General features: G+C 43.5%; 1 protein-coding gene across 3 annotated transcripts in view; it reads right to left on the bottom strand.

Annotated features, from left to right (window-relative positions):
• The window catches only part of PNPLA4 (patatin like domain 4, phospholipase and triacylglycerol lipase), a 41,623-nt gene extending 21,261 nt beyond the window's left edge, over nucleotides 1-20,362 (bottom strand). Inside the window, exons 1-6 of one of the 3 annotated variants that reach the window (XM_075915329.2) lie at nucleotides 20,339-20,362; nucleotides 16,902-17,250; nucleotides 15,184-15,301; nucleotides 9,807-9,991; nucleotides 5,525-5,619; nucleotides 5,240-5,375 (exon numbers count right to left, since the gene is read on the bottom strand). In XM_075915329.2, the coding sequence (XP_075771444.1) occupies nucleotides 5,240-5,375; nucleotides 5,525-5,619; nucleotides 9,807-9,991; nucleotides 15,184-15,301; nucleotides 16,902-17,105 (738 nt within the window). In that variant the 5' untranslated portion in view covers nucleotides 17,106-17,250; nucleotides 20,339-20,362. Of the gene's footprint in view, nucleotides 1-5,239; nucleotides 5,376-5,524; nucleotides 5,620-9,806; nucleotides 9,992-15,183; nucleotides 15,302-16,901; nucleotides 17,251-19,870; nucleotides 20,138-20,216 lie in introns of those variants that run through there. The other 2 variants (XM_075915316.2, XM_006114120.5) reach the window with 2 other exon arrangements.
• Nucleotides 20,363-20,859: the final 497 nt, after the last annotated feature.

Raw genomic sequence — 20,859 nt, 5'->3', positions numbered from 1 at the left:
AACAGTTCAAGCACCAATCCATGTGCCAGGTGTCATGTCTGTAGTTGCACAGATACATGTAGATATTTACCATGACTCATGACTCAGAATGGTTGGACAGTGGACTTTGGCCAGGGATGGCAAGAGAAATCACAGGTGGGATTTCTGTTCTAAAATACTGATAGTTTTATGTTTGAGAAAAAGAGACTCTGACCCCTAACAGATGTACCCAATCGTTGAGAAAGAGAGAAGTGTCATAGCTTGCAATTTTTCTTTGCCATACATTAAAAATATTTAATCAGCCAAAACCCCTACAATTTCCTGATTTAATGTTCTTCTAACACTTACTAATATTAATTATATTGTCACAGTAGCAGTTATTCAGACACTCAACTAATTCAGAGACATCAGTCACTGCTGCTGGACACAAATTTGCTCTTGCAGACCTAATCTGATCTTATATACCATTTGAAACGCACATCAGGAATAGGATCCTGAACATTGTCTCCCAAGTGAATCACCACTATCACTAGTAGATCACAAGCTGCTAAGCCATCAGTTAAATGCTACAGAGTGGGCAAAACTTGATGCCAACATAGGCCACTTCTCTCCACTCAAATCAGCCCAGTCAGCAATTCCCATGTCATGGTTTATTCCTTGTTCTCCTGCAAACTTCTGTAACATTGTTATCCAGATATATATTAGAATTCACATGCTGGCAACCCTGGCAGTGGACATATTTATTTTCCCTCACAAGTCCAGGTACCTGTGCAATCAACTAAAAACTTCCACCTTGTGTGTGTTTTAGAAACACTGAATAAATATGCACCAATACCAAGAAGTAGCTACTTGCTGTTACCTCCTTTTCCCCTTCCTAAGGACAAGTAAAATAGATAGTCTCAGACAATACAGGGTGGCTACGTCTACATTGGCCCCTTTTCCGGAAGGGGCATGGTAATTTTTGAAATCGCAATAGGGAAATGCGCGGGGGATTTAAATATCCCCCGCGGCATTTAAATAAAAATGTCCGCCGCTTTTTTCCGGCTTTTAGAAAAGCTGGAAAAGAGCGTCTACACTGGCCCCGATCCTCCGGAAAAAGCGCCCTTTTCCGGAGGATCTTATTCCTACTTTGAAGGGCGCTTCAAAGGCGCTTCAAAGGGCGCTTCAAAGTAGGAATAAGATCCTCCGGAAAAGGGCGCTTTTTCCGGAGGATCGGGGCCAGTGTAGACGCTCTTTTCCGGCTTTTCTAAAAGCCGGAAAAAAGCGGCGGACATTTTTATTTAAATGCCGCGGGGGATATTTAAATCCCCCGCGCATTTCCCTATTGCGATTTCAAAAATTACCATGCCCCTTCCGGAAAAGGGGCCAATGTAGACGTAGCCGGTTTGTTTATATATCATGATTTCCTTACTTCCTCAACAACAGCAATCCCTTTCTTGTCCTCCTACCACAGAGTCCTCTGTAGTTCCCACTTGAAGAAACAAACATTTTGGTTAGACCAGCTGCTAACAACATGAGTTATTAAATCTTTACTGCACAGAAACATCAGTGGGTGTTCACTAACAACAATGGCATTGGCACATTCCCCAAACTATCTACTTGTAACCAGCTGCGTCTGTCAAAATATAACATGTTTTTATTTTAAGGGGAGGTTTGTTGTGAATACAGCAGAAGAATTAGCACGACAGTCAACCTCCAACTCAGTCCATAACTTCTTTTATTTTAGGTGGAGGCTTGCGACTAAATAACATATTTAAGAATGACCTGAAGAGTGTTAATTCAAGAGTCAAAACCATCTGTTTCCAGAAGGTCTGTGATTCCTCCAGTTATTGGTATCTCTCAATTTAACAGTTCAGGCAGCAGAAAAAAAACAATTTTTTATTTTAGAAAAAGGTGGAGTATGGGATGGTGTGTGAATATAACAATGCCTCCTCTGGCCAAGTGTAGCACAGTCCTTGTCCTCACGTAGCCCAGTGCATAGTTCCCAATCTTTTTTATACTGTGGACCGGCAACCCCATTCACAAACTTTTGGAAGACTGGCAATATTTTATATATATTTGCGTATCAATTACATATTTGTGAAACTATGCAAATAAAATGTTACCAGTCCGCCAAACGCCCCGGAAAGGCCAGACTAATGGCTCCACGTGCCAGGGGCAGTGCAGTGGAGGGAAGGAAGGGGTCGTGCGGCCCTGGGGCAACGGGTGGCAGAGTGGCCGGTGTCCCCATCAAGTAGTGAAATGTCCAGAAGGACATTTAGAAACACTGCATAAATATGCACCAATACCAAAATGTCCTTCTGGATATTTCACTACCTGATGGGGACACTGGGACAGGACTATTTAAAATTGGGATAGTCCCGGAAAATCCGGGACGTATAGTCGGCGCAAGAATATCATGTAACAAGTTTTTTTAGTGTGTTAGGGTTAGCTGAGGTGTTTTATTTTGCTTAGTAACTTACTTAAATCCTACTTTTTATACTTCATAATATCACTTTTGACTATTAATAAACCGATTGTAAACAATTGTTACCTGTAGAGGAGGGGAGCATCTGTGCATATCTCTTTTATCATAAGAAAGAGGGCAGGTGATATGGGCTTGTTTTGTATAAAACTGTATATAGAGAAGGACAGATTTATGTGCACCTGGAGGCTGTCACATGTCCCTTTTACTGAGCCTTCCCAGAGCTGACCTGATTTCAACGTCTATATAATTCTGCATAGGGTGTGAACCAACTCTTTGTCAGTGCTGAAGAAGCCCAGAGGGCCTACTTTAGCAAGATAGAATAAAAGAAGTATCCGGGAAGACTGGCTCAGTGGTATTTCACCACATCGAGTGACAGCCTCAAGGGGATCTCTGACTGACCCAGCACAACATAAACTAGGGGTGCGTCTACACAGCACAGTTGTACTCACGTTATTTCAAAATAACAATGTGAACATCTACACAGCAATTCTGTTATTCTGAAATACTAGACGGCTTATTCCAACTTCCGTAAACCTCATTACATGAGGAATAATGCCTATTCCGAAATAACTATTTCAGAATATCTGTAGTATGGACGCTCAATTGCTGCAATTTTGAAATAGCTCCTCCCCAGCGCCATTCAAAGTAATTACTCTGCAGTGCTTCCTGGGGCTCTAAATCGAGGTAGCATGTCCACGTTAGGGAAGCCTGCCTTGGACTAATTTTGAGGCTTCCCTGTAGTGCAGCCGTGCTATTTTGAAATAAGCTGTTTTGAAGTATTTCTTCCAAAATAGCTTAGTTTGAAATAAGTGTACAGTGTAGATGTATCCTAGGAGTCACCTGATTAAAATAACAGGCAGATTTAAAACAAGCAGAAGTACTTGTGCCAACCTGTGTAAGTCACTGCCATGAGTCGTGAAGGCCAAAATTATAAATTGGTTCAAAAAAGAATTAGTGAGTTCATAGAGGATAACTACCCTCAATAGCTACTAGCCAAGATGTGTAGGGATGTAATCATGCTCTGGAAGTCCCTAAACCTCTGGCTGTCCAAAGATGAAACTGGATGTCAGGAGATACTGGCTGTCTTTGCTAGAAGTCCAAGATATGGTCCAAAAAACTTGGACTTATAGCAAAACAACTTAAATCTGGGATTTTTTTCCTGTAGCTGACTTCCATTTGCGCAATATTTTGTGTGTGTGCAACTTAAGAGCGGGGAATGAGAGGACTATAACACATCAATTCCTACAAGCGTCAACAACTTTAGTACGGAACGGATGTATATCAAGGTGATTTATAGCAAGAATGCCCTATAGAGGACTTAATAAATTGCTCTGATCTGTTCTCCCTCTAAGCATTGACTGTCCACTGTCAAAGACAGAACACTGTGTTAGACTATTGGTCTGACTCAGTATGGCTATTTTCATATACAGGCAGTCCCCGGGTTACGTACAAGATAGGGACTGTAGGTTTGTTCTTAAGTTGAATTTGTATGTAAGTCGGAACTGGTACATATTGTAGGGGAAACTCTAGCCAAACATTTTTCCAGAGCTCAGTTTTATTCTCCAACACCTCACTTCCCTCAGTCCTTTATTCTCAAGCTGAGGTGTCTGCTGAGAAAAGCCGCTCTGCGTCTCCCTGGTCTGCTGGGGGAGGCGCTAGCTTCGCGTCTCCCTAGTCTGCTGGGGGGAAACAGCTAGTGCGGGGTTGCCTCACCCCGTTTGTAAGTAGGGATCCGATGTAAGTCGGATCCATGTAACCCGGGGACTGCCTGTACAAGAGTTGAACTTTAAAGCCCATAAAATTGCAGGAATGGAAATCTTGTAGGGATTTTTCTGTATGGTTGATGCAACCTGAACATAATATATATTTTCTTAAATACTGTTCTCATTTTGGGTCCAGCAAAGATTTAGCAGGCATTATGCACAACTGAGGGTAAAACTCAATAGACCATTTGATTTGCATCACATCAATAGTTTGAACTACTGCTCTAGTTTGAACTACTGCTACAAAGCCACACTACCTAGAAACTTTTTTGAAAAATGTGTAGTGTTTTTCATGGTTTGTATCTCTGGACTCCTAGCCCAACTCTGGGTCACTAACTTTATTCTGCACCGTCATGAGGCACACCACATTTGAAAGGAATTGAATTAAGTAAGTTGATTTTAGAAGACTTAAGCTCTTATCTTTAAACATAAGTTGACACAACCTTAACCACAATGGTGTTACTAAGCATCTATAATTTTGAGTGCCTTGTTTATTTGGCAATCCCACTGAAGCCAATCAGATTACTCAAGTCAGTAAAAAGAATTAGTCCAATTAATTAAAAAAAAAAGATGCCCCAAACTTGAGGAGACAAGTGATAGAAATGTAGCCGTGTTAGTCTGGGGTAGTTGAAGCAAAATGCAGGACAATGTAGCACTTTAAAGACTAACAAGATGGTTTATTAGATGATGAGCTTTCGTGGGCCAGACCCACTTCCTCAGATCAAATAGTGGAAGAAAGTAGTCACAACCATATATACCAAAGATACAATTTAAAAAAAAGAACAAATATGAAAAGGACAAATCACATTGCAGAACAGAAGGAGGATGCGGGGGGGTGGGAAGGGGGAGGAAGGAAGGTAAGTGTCTGTGAATTGCTGATATTAAAGGTAGGGAGAGTGGGATGTTTGTGAGTTAATGGTATTACAGGTGATAATTGGGGAAACTGTCTTGATAATGGGTGAGAAAGTTCAAAGACTTTGAGGAGACAGGCATTCATTTCATTTACAGAGGTGATATGCAACTTTGTTACCTTAATGAGGTCTTCCCTGGAGCCAAAATTTGAAACCAAATGATTTTTTCCATTTTTAGTGTTGGTGATTGATACATAGAGACGATTCTCTGCTATCTCATGAGCATTAGAAGGTAGAAAAGACTCTATACCTGCCCTGTAATAAAGAAAATGATTAACATTATTCACAATTAATTACTGAACAGCTTATAAATATTTCAGAAGAAGAAAGCTGAATTTCACTATTTTCATTTATTTTGATTTTTATATTGAATTTAACTTAGAAAAGTATATTAAGATACATACCTAAGTTTTGTCATGAAATCATAACCTGGTGTTGCTGCACCAAAGTACAGTTTTCTAATTTCATCTGCAAACTTATAGGTAAACTCTTCACATTCCTGAAAATTAAAATGTTTAGTTTAAAAGATTCTATTGTTAATAAAAAATATATGTACCTGAATTACACCAAATGGTAATTGTAGTGTAACAAATGGTTTTCCCATAGCATATTAATTGATGAGAATTTACACTTTACCAAAAACGAGTTACAAGATAATTGATAAAGTCTATGTTTGCTCATATCCCATTACAGATAAACCAGAAGTGGATAAAGAACTACTTTACAGCACACCCACCTCACTTATGTGTGGTGGAAAATAATGTGTAAGTTATATACATAGTATATGTTTCCAGGTGAAAGAAAAATCCCAGAGAAGTGTTCCCTGAGCACTTGGGCAGCCACCCAGGACAGTCGGGCTCATTAGCAGAGTGCCCACAGCCGGGTACACCTGGCAATGTGTGTTACTATTGGTGATGCATATCCACACGTGTCTTGGTGCACATAAAATTTATTCTGCAAATGGGTAGAAAGACTTACAGGGAACACTGTCCTAGACCTAGAGGTATGCTGTTTTCTATGACCCACCCATTATATGAGGAATCCATGGACATGTAACAATGCAAAAATTAGCTTTTATATTAGAGATTTTCAATGGACAATGTCCTCTTAAAATTCACTTAAATGATACAAATACAGATGATGTACTTTAAGACAACCATTTTAAAAGAAACACTGAAAAGGTATTTAAAGGTTCCTTCCTCATTGATGCAAAAGCCTTTAATTCCAAGATTTCTGCAGTTACTGGGAAAAATTGGCAAGCGCTGGTAACAACTGAAGCGGGTAAGCAAAACTGATGCATATAGGACATTTTGGGTATGTCTATACAGCAGTGTAATTTCAGAATAACTGACATTCTGAAATAACTTAGTCTGTGTCTACACAGCAGGCAGTTATTTCAATGTCGAGCTGGAGGACTCCTTACTCCAACTCCTGTAACCCTCATTGTATGAAGAGTAAGGGAAGATGGGAGAAGAGTGCCCTCTCTCAAAATAACTGCTGTGTAGACTGCACCAAAAGTTGAAATAAGCTATTTCGATTTAAACTACATAATTAGTGTAGCTCAAGTTGCATAGCTTATTTTGGGTTAGCCCTGCTATGTAGACATGCCCTCTGAGAATTAATCTGCAGTAAATACAATCAATTTGAAATGGAATAAATAGAACAGAGTTTCTGACTCACAAGAGACTAATCTACATACCCCTAAGTGCCTTCCACAATTCTGATCCTATAAAATCACCCCAATAATTTCATTTTCTATATGTAATGAAGAACCAGATCTCTGAAGTTGCTGAACACAATTACTTTATGTATAGTAAATATATTTGTCACAACATATTCAATTAATATTCGCATGCAAATACTGAATATACTGCCATCTCTCATCAGTTTATTGACAAGTCTTGCAGCACCCAATGTTTTAATTCCCAGGTCTTAATGTCACATTAAAAGGGAAAAAGTATCACTTTTTTTTTTTTTTTAAAGAAAGTTTCCAAACCCCATAATTGGCTATCAAAGTTTGGAAATCTGAACCCTGAAATACCAGAAGCTCAACTGTTAGAAGGCAAATCAAAAGAACCCAATATTTATTTGCTTTTAAAATAATTTTCAGGGAGATCTAGCTTTGGACTTTGAATTCTTGACATTAGAAAAACTGTATCTGTATGAATTCCAATAACATTTTGTGAAAAGAGCTGTTCTCATTCTAGTGTCTTAAAGAATCTGCAATCCAGTTTTCAAAACCGTTTTTTTAAGAAACATGTCCCCCAAACCATGTAAGTATTCAGTTACACATTAGAATGGTATATAAATAGTTTAGACTTCTTCGGTTAATAGCTTCCTGCATGGTGAAATACTGAATTTGTTGCAATAAGTAAATAAAAAAAATAAAATTTTGGTTCAACCACTTGGAGACATCAGTTTACAGATGTTTTGTTGTTTGTTTTGGTTATGTATTAATAAAAATCAGTACTCAGAAAAGGTAAAGACTGACCACTGTGAAAAAAGAAGGCTTCTTATTCACAGTAAATGTGGCCCACCTAAACAATCACCCTAGTGATAGAGAACAATTTAGTCTCTCTGATCAGGCTCTCTGTCCAGATTGCCAGTATGTGTGTGAATTAATGCCAACTGTTTTGTACTAGAAACAAATCTTGACTTTAAACAAGTCTGAGACCAACTTATTTTTATAGGTCAAAACAGTAAGTTCTAACCTGTCCTGGCTGGAGTAATTATTCATATGATAACTTTAAAAAATATATATTTTCGATCTAGAGATATTTTTGATTTTACTGGTGGTGCACAACAGCACATGCACCAGTGCACATAACAACACGTACCCTGCACATGAATGGAAAAAAATAGAGGGAACACTGGCTAGTATTCAGTGCATTATAGTTTTATTTTACATTATCGATTGGATTCTCTGGTCTATTAAGGCCACTTTGGACTGCATAAGAAGCGCAAAATGATCTTTAATGAGCCTAGATAGCACAGAGAACTGCTGCTGCAGAGAACTCTCCATTAGATAGTTCTGCTGCTTCACCACTCCCTCCCCACTTCCAACCTAAGGAGGAGGGGATTATTTTGGAGAGTAAGGCCTGGGTGGGGCAGGAGAGTGGTAGAGCAGAGTTCTACAACTGGTATGCATCATCCTCTACTGGCATAAGTTCTCAAGGACAGCCGCAAATTGTGCAGGCCTGGATTCTTACTAATATGCCCCCCTTTGTTCTACCAAAGTAGACCTTGGACAAAATGGAGAATCACTTTGACTGATATTATCTGTTTCTTATATTTTCTTCCTTTCAAAGACAGCACTTCATGTTTACTGAACAGTATCAGCAGTGGTTGTAACAACTAGCCTAGGAAAGAAACTTATTACTTTTCTACATCAAACATTAAAAAAATTAAAAGCCATAACTAATACAAATCTCACTCACCTCTTCCCTTTTCATAGTACCTCCTAAACCAGGGGATCTCAACCTTTTTCTTTCTGTAGCCCCTGCAACATACTATAAAAACTCCAGGGCCTGAGGCAGAGGTGTGGTGAGGCTTACGGACTGTGGGCTTCAAGCACCTACAGCGGGGCCCTCTGGGCTTCTGCCCTGCCATGGCATCTGGCCACTGGCCAGGGACCTTGGGCATAGTAATAAACTGACTTCTATATGAGGTGGGGGCAATGCTTGGGCCACCTTGACACAGCAGGCCTCAGGAAGGGAGTGTCACCTCTCCCATCCAACTCAACTGACCATTCAAGGGGGAGGCGCAAACAAAAAATATAACTCAAAGAGTAGGAGCTCAGCTCAAAAAGACTGAAAACTTCTGAGGTGCAGTGAGAGGTCTACTAGGGACTATATACAGGCCAGGGTAGCTCATGGGGCAGGGATAGGGGCAGCTACAGATTGTGCCAGGAGGCCACCCTGTCCCCCAGTTGCTGCTCCCTGAAGGCACTGCTGGAACCAAGTCTCTGGACCCTGGTGGCTCTTACTGGCTGTGTAAGCAGTCAAAGGGGGCTGGAAGCTAAGGAGCAGTAACAGCCCTGGGCACTAGGACACAACGATGGAGTGCGGCACTACACCCTCTGTTACCTCAGCTAGAACAGCAGTTATTCCACACTTTCCAGCTCCAGCTTCCCACAGCCCACCTAGTCAGAGGGCAGGGTTTTGGAGGTGGAGAGGTTTATGAAGCTACTGCTGGGACTGCCTGCTTACGTTATGGCACTGCAGCTTGGGAGTCAATGCATCCCCAAACCTTCTTCCATCTCTGCCTCTGGGGTCAAGGCTTCTCTATAGGACACTAGGCTTAGAGCTTGCAGATGGTCCTGAAACTGGCTCATGGACTCCCAGGGAACCATAGGCACCCTGATGAGAACCACTGTCTTAAATTCTAAGGATACAAACAGTATATGTGTATGCATGCCATATGACTTTATTATACAGCTAAAGTGCAATCTTCTGATGTAACTTGGGCACATCAAAAGCTGATAAGTGTTTTTAAAAATTGTACGAGGAATATACGCACACACTTTCTATATGAGGGAAAACAAAGAATTATAAGCTTTGCTCCTAGACAAGAACTTAAAAATACTGTTCACCAAATAAAAGTAGTGCCAATCTAAAAACCTTACTTTAGAAATGTAAGTTAAAAAAAAAATCTATGGTCAAAGTGAATTAGTTACTCTTCAATTACCTCTATATTTTCTGGCATTGTTAACAGAACTGTGGCAACCAGTGATCCTGCAGAAGCTCCTGCAAAAGCCTTCACAACCTTCAGTAACTTTTTACCATGCCTATAAAGAGCAGATGCTGCCCCCAAGTGGTATATACCCAGAAATCCACAAGCTGCAAATGACAGGTTGAGATGTTTCATTTTTGCTGCAGAAACAAAATTTTGCAGACAGGAAGAAATCAACATGACTGAGTGATAATTATCTGTATTTTAATCTCTATTTTTCCTATATAGTACTAACTTAGTTATAACTGTCATATTTAATTCACAGAACTTTATTCTCTGTGGCACAAAACACCAGTATGCAGCTGTAATTTACAAAATAGTAGATATATATTTCAAGAAAAGTGAGATATATTGTAAACCAATTAGCTGTATAACAAGCAAATTATGTAATATGTGAGAAAAGAAATGGAAGAATATACAGGAATATTTTATGTAGCATTGCTAAGACAATACTAAGACAAAATAAACGCCATTGAAAATGTATTTCAAGAAGATAACAAATGTAAAAGGGAGAGAGCAAAATAAAGATTTGTTTATTCTGAAATTGGATATATTAAAAAAACACCCGTATATGTAAAAGATAATCTAACCCTAGAGTTTACTGAAAAGGTGACACCAATGCTTTTTTAAATGACAGGATACAGAAAAGGAGGTATGAAAATGATAACAGATTAAATAAAATCAAAACTGTGGTCTGTTATGGAACTCAATGGGAGCATCTGTTTTCCTCTACATTTCTCCATAACCTGAATGTCAACTTACAGAGCTTTACTTTAGTTTCCAAGATAAGGTATGTGCATTTCACCCCCCCCCCCTTTTTTTTTTTGCTTTCTCTTTGTTTTGTCTGTTAATTAACAAATATTTCTCCTGTTTAATTTATATTACATTTGATGTTGACTGTTGTATCTGGGAACATCAGGAACTTCTTGCTTGCTAACATTTTCAAAGAGCATAACTGCATGTAAGGGGCGCAAAAAGAGATACACATGACTCAAGTAGAGATTAATATTAGTGCTGTTTCAACAAGAGAGAAAAGATAACTTCTCTCTGTTCAGAGACTTTTTATGGATTGGTTTGCCACATGGCACAAAGTACGGCAATACCATGGGGTATGCTAACTGGTGCCCCTATTGCACAGAATGCCTAAGAGGCATTGCAAAGGCAGAAAGAGAAGTTTGCTTTGGCCTCACACCAGGTCACTTTCAAATCAACCCTTCCCACCTTTGGCTAACCCATTTCCCATGCATCAAAAGCATTCCTGAATCTTCTGTTAAACAAGACGTGAGCAGAAAGAGCAGACTCTATACCTTGAAGTAGGGGGTCTTCTGTGCAAGGCCTTTTTTGTAGTTGGTCTTACACAGGCTCCTTTGCACTTTAGGTCAGTGGTGCTCAACCTTTTTTCATTCACGATCCCTAGAGAAAATTTTTGTTGAGCAAAAAAACCCCCAAAACCAAAAAACACAACCACACACCATGCCAGGAACTTTTGTTACATCCCCTTTAATTTAGAGCATCTGCTCCCGTGCCACTTCCCCCACCCCCACCACGTATGTTTCGGATGCTGAGCTGGGAAGACAAAATGCTGGCCAGCCCCATATCAAAGTGCTGCAACCCCCCAGGAAGACAGCCAGCTGGGAAAACAAAATGGTGGACAACCTGGCACCCAATGTATGCGCAAGTAGGAAGGGTATAAAGACTGCTACTGTGTGCCTCAATTAGGAATGTGAATGGGTAACCGGTTAACCAGTATCCAGGAGCAGTCCTGCATGAGTTGGGAGTCAGTTGCCCTGCGTGGGAGGCCTGGGAGCAGAAAACAGCCACCCTGTGTATGGGAGGAGGAGGGGAAGAGGGGGAGGAAGGGCTGGCAGCGACAGCCCCCAAAGGCAGGGGGGAGAGAAGCTGGAGTGGAATCCCACTTAATTGGTTAACTGGTTAAACATAAGGTTTAAGCGATTAACCAATTAACTGAGATTTTACACCCCTAGCCACAACTGGGTCCTTAGGATACACTTTTGGTTAGAGTAAGAGTCAAACGACATGGGTTTATAAATCTGTAGCACTGGAGTAGTAACAATAAAAAAACACTCATGAATCATTAATAAGCCTTTGTTTATTAAAGTTCTGTCCTTCTGTCTATACATCAAATCAATTCAAATTTAGAACTATCCTTTCTTCTCCCTCCTCCCCTCAATTGTTTAAAACTTCCTTTGTAAGAATAGCAGCAATTTTACCTGGCCTTTTGGTTATTACATCGGACCACTGAGAAGGGATGTGAAAGTGTAAACGTGTACATAATTGGCTAACATGCACGGTTACACGCAGGCCCCACCCCATGCTGCTGCCTCTGTATCAGCCGCATACCAGAGCTACCTGCCTGATACAGAGGCAGCAGCAGCGCAGGAAGAGAGGACAAGGGGAGCCAGCTTAAAAACACATTCTCTGTGGGGTCTCTTGGGGAGCCTCTTCTCCGCCTCTTTCCCCCCTCCCCTCACTGCAGTTATACGTTTACCTGAATAAACACATTTTAACATCCCTACCACTGACTGATAAAAGTGGTCACTAGTTCAAAATCTTAGTGCTGGAAGTGAAAGGCTGGCAAGCCCATAAGAGAGTTTAGTGCCAGAGGCACAAAAGAACAGCTTGAGCTGACTGCCACAAAAGCCCTTTTCTTAAGTGTTGCATAGAACAATTGTTTCAAGACTTGCAGAGACCCTAAATGAAGTGGAACCAGTAGTGAGGATGCAGCTACTTATTTGCGCAAAACTAATTTGGACTGAAAGTATATTTTAATTATTTTAAGAGCCAAAGAGAAATCAATTTCTATAGAGTTGGTATTACTTTGCTTAATCCATCTTGTCTATTTAAGCCCTGACTCTGCAATGTAGTACATGTGGGTGGATGAAGGATGTTTGCTTACTCACTGAATATGCATATGCAGGGCGTCCCCGCTATAAGTCACTCCGGTATGCATCCATTCTGCACTTAAGGCATTGATGCTCGTAGGAACTAATGCGTTATAAGTCCTCCCATTCCCTGCTCTTACGTCACTCAACCCTCCCCCCCTCCCCCCAATTTGTGCAAGTGGAAGTCAGCAATGGGGAAACAATTCCCAACTTTACATTGTTTCACTATAAGTCCAAGCTTTTTGGAACGTATCTTTGACTTATAGCGAGGACGGCCTGTATTACATGACGGTAACCTTTAGGACAAGAAGCAATGGGCTTAAACTGCAGCAAGGGAGGTTTAGGTTGGCCATTAGGAAAAACTTCCTGTAAGGGTGGTTAAACAATGGAACAAATTGCCTAGGAGGGTTGTGGAATCTCCATCGCTGGAGATATTTAAGAGCAAGTTTGACAGACGCTTGTCAGGGATGATCTAGACAGTGCTTGGTCCTGCCGTGAGGGCAGAGAACTGGACTTGATGACGTCTCGAGGTCCCTTCCAGTTCTAGTATTCTACACTCTGAGCATTTGAGGGCAGGGCGCTCTCTTACTATGTATATGTACACCAGCTAGCACAATGGGGCCTCAGTCTCTATTGGGGCTTCTGATAATTGTGTTCCAAATAGTAGAAACAAAAACACAAACCGCCCCCATACTATTTTCAAAATAACCTCCCACTGTCTATCCTTTGCTATAGACTTTTTTCACCAAAATTTTTAACAAGAAATAACAAAAAGGAACTGCCAACAAATGGGCAATATATTGAATGAGAGCTATCAGACATGTAAGATAAAATAAATACAGGTTGCACTTCCCCAAACCAGAATTCTCTGGTCTAGTAGGACCACGGAGTTTATTGGATCAGAGAATCCCAGTAGCCTAGGGGCAGAAGGGCAACCCAGGAGGAGTCGGGCTGAAGCAGAAGGACAGGGCAAGGGATGGTGGCAGCTCCCATTAGCCTAAAGCAGCACGGTTGGACTTGGCTGCAGCTCCTGGCAGCCCCCATCAGCCTGTGGCACTGGGTTCAGGTTGGAGCAGCCGCCAGCAGTGTGGGGCTGGAGCACTGGACAGCTCACGAAAGTGGAGCCAGAACCCGTAGGCTGCTGCGGGGCTGGGACTGGAGCCGAGCACTTGGCAGCCCACAGGAGCCCAACCAGGACCAGAGCCAGCCTCCCGGGCAGCCCATGACAGCGCGGAGCTGGAGCCTGCTGCAGCATTGGGTTGCACGGGCTGCTGGAGCCCAGCAGGCAGCCTGGCTGGGCCAGCAGCAGTGGGGTCAGCAAGCAACCCTGCAGGGACTAGAGGTAGTGCCCCCACCACCTGGCAGAATAGGTGGCTAAGGGCTGTGGCAGGGAACCTTCTCTAGTCAGGCTAATTCCCTGGTTTAAGACCAGTCAGGTACCAAGGGAACCAGATAAGAGATGTCCAACTTGTATTGGCATTAAATGAAAAGACTTAAAATATTACATTAGCACACAGAATGGTTAGCTACAGTGCATTGCTAGTAGAATAAATACGCTTATAATTTAATTGAGAATTTATCTTAAGAAAATAAGCAAAGACATGAAAGGAAAAAATGCAACGTATTTACAAATTTATACTCACATTGAAACAGCTTTCCAGAGATTATAAATATCTATCAATTTAATAAGCACCAAGAAATCATATAGGAGTAAGTACTTATGAAAGTCTGCTCTTGGTTTACCTTCAAAACCACAGAAGTCCCAAATTGGTGGGCAGCCCAAAACGCAAACGCTCTGATTAAAAAACTACTGAAGTCAAACAAGTACTTCCACTGATTTCAGTGTGCTTTGGATTGAACCCAAAACACAAACAAAGACTCCATTACTAAATCATCTTGCGTTCCCACTATACAAGCTAAAATTTTCTAGTAAACAACTAGAGACAGGCTCATCACACTTTGGGCAAAGCTGAGGGCCACCTACCCTTGGCCCTGTCCCTTCTGGGAACACAGAGCCACCCCCTCACCTTGCCCAGGGGCCCATAAAGACTGTCAACTTTTCTGGCTAGAAAATAATATCAGAATGAGTCCTACTCATTCATTAGACTGTTCTAGCTTCTTCTGAATAATCAGCCAAGCCCCAAACTATATATAAAAATCTTCTGCTGACTTCATCTGGATTGAACCAGTAGTGTCTGGGGTTAATAAAACTGGGATTTATTTTTTTTAAATTACAGAACGTACCACACTGAACCATGACAATTATTATTTAGTGCACTGTTGAAAAAAATATACAATTTTTTTAATTACCAATACAAAATTCCTATAAGTGGCTTTAAAAAAACCCTTAAATTGCTATAACACAGTAACTTGATGATAAACACATTTTGTTTTGGGTTTAACTGAGGGGGGAAAAAAGTATTAAATACCTTCCATCATGAACTGTCTTTCATCGTATGTTACTTTGGGCCCTTTCCCATAGGCTGTTTTAACTTCCTCAGCACTAACAGCCATTGCCATGTCCTTTATCAGCCATTCATTCTGTACCTGGGACAAGCATATTCAGACAATCAAAGGTTAATCTTTTGAAGGAAAGAATAAAATAAATGGTTGCAGGAAATTCTCAGCTTATTTATTATCTGACATATTTGAGATAATGCTGTGAAAAGTGACAATGTGTTCTTTAAAACTGGCTGGGGATGTTTTCCTTAGAAAGATGAATATAAGCTCTGTGTCATTTGCCTATTTGTATAGTCCCTAACGTACTACCATAATACAGTAATTTCTCGCTTAACACGTGTCCACTAAACAAGTTTTTGCAATAGCAAAAATTTTTTTTTTTAGGGAACATTTTTTGAACAACACGACCGTCCCTGCAATAACACGATTTCCCCAACCGGCCGGCCGGTTGCCGGCAGCTGTGTGGAGGAGGGGTCGCCAGGGAACAGTGTGGCGAGCAGCAAACCTCCACCGCTTTGCAAAGAGGCAGGGAAAGCCCCGCGTAGCTGCCGGCAACCGGCCAGCTGGGGAAACCCAGCCGCCGGCTGCAAGTGGGGGGCGGAGGAGAGGAAGCGAGGCATCTGAACAGAGGGGGTTGCCAGGGAACGGCGCGGTGAACCTCCACCGCTTTGCAAGGAGGCAGGGGAAGCCCCGTGCAGCTGCTGAGGGGGAAACAGCCGCCGGCTGCAAGCTCCCTCCCCTCTCCTCCCCTTTCCTTCCCCGGAGCTAAATACCTCCCCTCCCTGCTATAACCCAGTTCCCTTTCTCCCCCAACTTTATGTCCCTGTCCCAGCTGCTAACAAGTGCAGGCTGGAGCCGTGAGCACAAACGCAACCCCCACCTTTTCCATAATTTTCAATGGGAAAATTGACCCCGCGTAACACGTTTTCACTTAGCACGATCATTTTCTGAAACGTATCTCCTTGTTAAATGAGGAATTACTGTATAACATGTTATATGCTACTATTTATGATACATAATAGCATGTAACAATTTACATTTTCAAAGTTGGAACTAATCAAAGTAGATGTCTAAAACTATGTACAATATACTCTGTCACTTACAGACAGCTTGTGTAGAACGTGATGTGCATAGGCCCAGAAAAATTTATATTTTAAATGATCTTTTCCACTGCTTCAATCTTTCCACAACTGTAGGCTTTTCTCTTTGGATATTTTCCTAAGTCATACAAAAGTTCTATGATTCCTTATCAAATCTTTTACCTCTACATCTAGTGTTTGTGCCTCAACCCCCACATGTGGACTAGATCCCTTCTTTGGTAAATAAAATCACCTCAGTACATGCCCTCAGGCAATTCTCTCCTAAACACTCATTTCTTTCAGCTAGTCTTCTGCTTGTAATCATATTTTCCCTACATTATAACTGCACTGAGATTTTATTTTTCTCTTAACAAAACCAGACATATAAGAAACCTATATGGCAAGTCACCTATCTTCTGTTACTTCCCTATCTCCACTCCTTAGTTGGGTAATTTTTCCGAGTTAGGGTCCTAACTTGCAATCCTTGATGTGAATTGTCCTCAATTCATTAAAACCTAAGATAGTAAACTCTAGAGGAAGGAATCTGGTCTTGTTGCACCATGAATACCTATACCACCAGCAAAAAAATAAATTAAGTAGCTACTTACATTGTGTGTGGATTTAACATGTGTGGATCTTAGATTGCAGTAATCCAGAACACCAGTCCAAAACTGCTGAATTTTTAAAAATACGCAACCATGCAGTCCATCTTCTTTCAATGGAGGCCATTGCTTTTGGGTGCTACACATGCGTTTAGTGGCCCACATTCCTCTATAATGTAGCCCCTGAATCCAGGTGGTGTAACAATACATGGATGAGCTCAAGGCGGGAGCATTTTACTGACATAGACTTGTAATGAATGAGGGAGCTATCACACCACCAGATGAATTTATTGCTGGACATTACAAGGCTATGCAAAGGAGATGTCCCATCATCCAATAATAATCTTCAAAATACCTGGTGAAAACAGAAAAAGTCAAAACCAAGTTGAGTGACAAAAAAGATGCTGTATGTCAAGGCCCTGACCCTCCCATGGGAGCCATGTGAAATCCCAGTGATATGGTTAACCCTTACAGCAGAGATGGAAAAGCTATACCACTCCTGGGGGGAGATGCTCTGAGCCTCACAGTGTGGATCCAGACAAGCCACGGGCTATATTTGGCCAGCGTGCTCTGTCTGGCACGAGGAAACAGCTCTGCACAGCAGCACTGGGAAGTTCTGTCCTTGCGATGGCTTGTAGGCGCCACCTCTATCACTCCCATTGGCTAGGAACCATGGCCAATGGGACAGTAGGGATCACAACGCCTGCAAGCTAAGAGCCATGTGAAGCTACCTGCCCTCCTCGGGTAGGTGCCCCCATACTCTGCCACCTCCTGCCCAAACCCCACACAGCTCACTCCTGCACCTTACCTCCTGCCCAGATTCTGCACCCTCCCAGACCCTCTCCTCCTACTTGCTCCCACCTAGGCCCTGCACTCCTACCCTCCTTGCACACACACCCACTCTCCCAGCCCACTCCTGCACCCCACCCAGCCCCCACCCTAGCCTGCTTCTGAACCCTACATGCCACCCAGACCCCATCCCTGACAGCCCCCTTCCCCCACACACTGAGCTTTTCATTTTTGGCCCTACCCCAGAGCCTAGGGGCCCCACAGACTCTACTAGCCCCAGCTCCCTGGGATAAGCCCTGAGCCTCGGCATTCCACTCTCCCCTTGGTGCAGGAACTTGAAGGGAGTCAGAGAAGTCTCTTTTTTTTTCTTTTCAGTTGGGGGAGGGCTTTTTCCCTTCTCACTTACAAGCCAGGTCTTTGAGGGTTTTTTGTTTGTTTGCTTCTAAAGTGTATTAGGAGACAGGTGGGCAGGCAGCACAGCTCAGTTCTGGCTTGAGCTGGGTCCAGGAGCTCAACGCCCCTCCCCAGACAGGGGCTGATTTTTAAACTGGCTCCCCTTGCAGACCAGAGCATACTGGCTGCCAGCCCCACCCCCGAGTCAAGTAACCGATAAGAATTCATGAGGTTAATCGACTATTGAATTAACCAATATTTAAAATCCTTAATCTGAGGCACTTAGAGGCCTAGAACAAGGCAGCAGAGCCATACAAGCAAAAACATACTCTCCCCCCAACTAGGAATCTACAAGGTTAGGCAGCAGCTGTGTGGGAGTTCTGTGGCTGGTACTGATGCTAAAAATGAGGCTTCAGCAACAAGATCCTTTGTGGATCACACCCAGTGTCCATTATATCCACTCCCCGCAATTTAAATCTTGGTTCTAAAAAATGTGCTTAATGGCCATGCAAACAAATAGTCTCATTAACTTAAACTAAACTATTCATGAACAACATAGTCTTAATTTAGAAAAACCTAACATTGTAAGGCAAGATGGACACACAAATTTTCAGACCGACAATGTAATCAGTAATACATCATGCAAGCTGATCCATAAAGACTCTGCTTTAACAAATCACATTGTAGTATCAGGCCATATTTTGCAAGTGACAATACAAGCTCTACAGAGACAACATGGGTGAAATAATACCCTTCATTGGGTCAAGTGCTGTTGGTGTAAAAGCCAAGCTTTTAAGTTGAAGAGCTCTGTGTAACCTTGTCTCTGGTTAAGTTGATCCAATAAAATAACACCTCTTCAACTACTTTGTCTTCCTAATATCCTGGGATCAGGTGTTCTTGGAAGAGAGAGGGAGTCAAGAGGCCATGGGCTCACACCTCTTCTACCCCCAGAGTCCCTGACCCTCCAGACAGGAGCCTGGGCAGACATGGGAACCCCAGGCCTATGTCCCCATCCCACAGCCCCTCATCCAGGGCAGATCCACCTCAGGCAGAAGGAGCAGGATGCATAACCCAGCCCTCTATTTATGGGACAGCTCTGCTTCCCCTGCATGAGAGACCAGCACAGCTACGTAAATACAAGCGCTACACAAGTATGCAGACATTAAAAATGCGTTCCTTGGTTGGAGATAGCCACGATTAAGTGCTTAAAACATGATAATATAAGAAAGAAAATCAGGAGTCAATTTCACATGGCAGCCCAACTGGGAAGGAAAGCTCACTAGGGTGCCCCTGCCCACACACTCTAGCTGTGTCTACACTGGCAAGTTCTTCCGCAAAAGCACTTGCCAGCTGTCTACACTGGCCGCTTGAATTTCCACAAGAACATTGACGATCTCATGTAAGAAATCAGTGCTTCTTGCAGAAATACTACGCTGCTCCCGTTTGGGCAAAAGTCCTTTTGCGCAAAAGGGCCAGTGTAGACAGCTCAGATTTGTTTTGTGCAAAAATGCCCCGATCGTGAAAATGGCGACCGGGGCTTTTTTTGCAGAAAAGCACGTCTAGATTGGCACGGACGCTTTTCCGCAAAAAGTGCTTTTGTGGAACAGCGTCCCTGCCAATCTAGACGCTCTTTTCTACAAATCCCTTTAACGGAAAAACTTTTCCGTTAAAGGCATTTGTGGAAAATCATGCCGGTCTAGATGTAGCCTCTGTGTTTGACACATTCGTCTGCCAACCATGGGGGGGGGGGGGGAGCTACTATCGCCTCACACTCCTGCCCGGCCCGTACGCACAGGGTCACCCAACAACAGCCCTAGACTGGGGCGCTAGGCCAGGGCGGGATTCCCAGCAGGCCACGAGGCGCACAGAAGCGTAGCCCCTTCGGGGGTCCAGTGTCAGAGCGGAAGCAACAAGGGGCCCGGCAGCGCCCGAACCCGGCTGGCAGGGGGCCCCGCTTCCCAGGGCAACCCCGCAGCCGCACGCGCCAGGCCAATGACGCAGGGGGCGGGGCTGGAGCAGCACGCGCTCTGTCTTTGCCAGGTCGGCGCGAGGCGAGCTCGGGCCCAGCTCCCTAGACGCACAGGGGAATCTCACCCCCCCCCCCCATCCGCGCGCGTGCACACACACGCCCGCACGTACCCGCCCCTGCTTCCCGCAGGCGCTAAATCGCCGGCCGCTGACGTGCCTGTTGTTACAGAGTTCGACGTACAAACGCAAGATACCCGCCTCCCCCCCCCCGCATCGAGCGACACCCGCCTGACCTAGTCGAAACCTCGCGAGATCTCGCTTCCCACCCGCCGGGGAGGGCGCGACCACCCGGAGTTCGAGTCGCGTGTCTGTGACGCATCAAGGGGGCGGGGCAGAATTAACACCATTTAAGGCGGGGCGGTGGGGGGGGGGGGGTCCTCGGGACAATTCTGTTCCGTTTGGCCGCGGTGGGCTGGAAACGTGCGTGTTAGTCCGGCGCGCGCAGCCTGCTGGCACTGGAACTAGGTGCCTTGCAGCAGGGGGCGCTGCGGGGCTGGTGACTCGCAGCCTGTGCCTCCCAGCGGGCACCTTGGCTCTGCTTTTATATTGAAATGCCCCCCCCCGCAACTGGCTCCATAAAAGGGGGAGGGGAAGGAGGCAGGAGTGTGCCCGCTGGTGGTCTTGCCTCCTTTATTCCCCTTTTTCGAGGCCTTTCCCCTGCTCATTCCATCCTGCATCTCTTCCCCCTACCTCCCCCCCCCCCATCCACTTTCACCAGGCAGGGGAAGTGGGTTGGGGTGCTGGCTCTGGTTTT

Source organism: Pelodiscus sinensis, chromosome 1 (genome assembly GCF_052426305.1).
Source record: "Pelodiscus sinensis isolate ZL-2025 chromosome 1, ASM5242630v1, whole genome shotgun sequence".
Taxonomy (NCBI): domain Eukaryota; kingdom Metazoa; phylum Chordata; order Testudines; family Trionychidae; genus Pelodiscus; species Pelodiscus sinensis.
The sequence above is the reverse complement of the archived record's forward strand: the minus strand, read 5'-3'. Positions and strand labels throughout refer to the sequence as shown.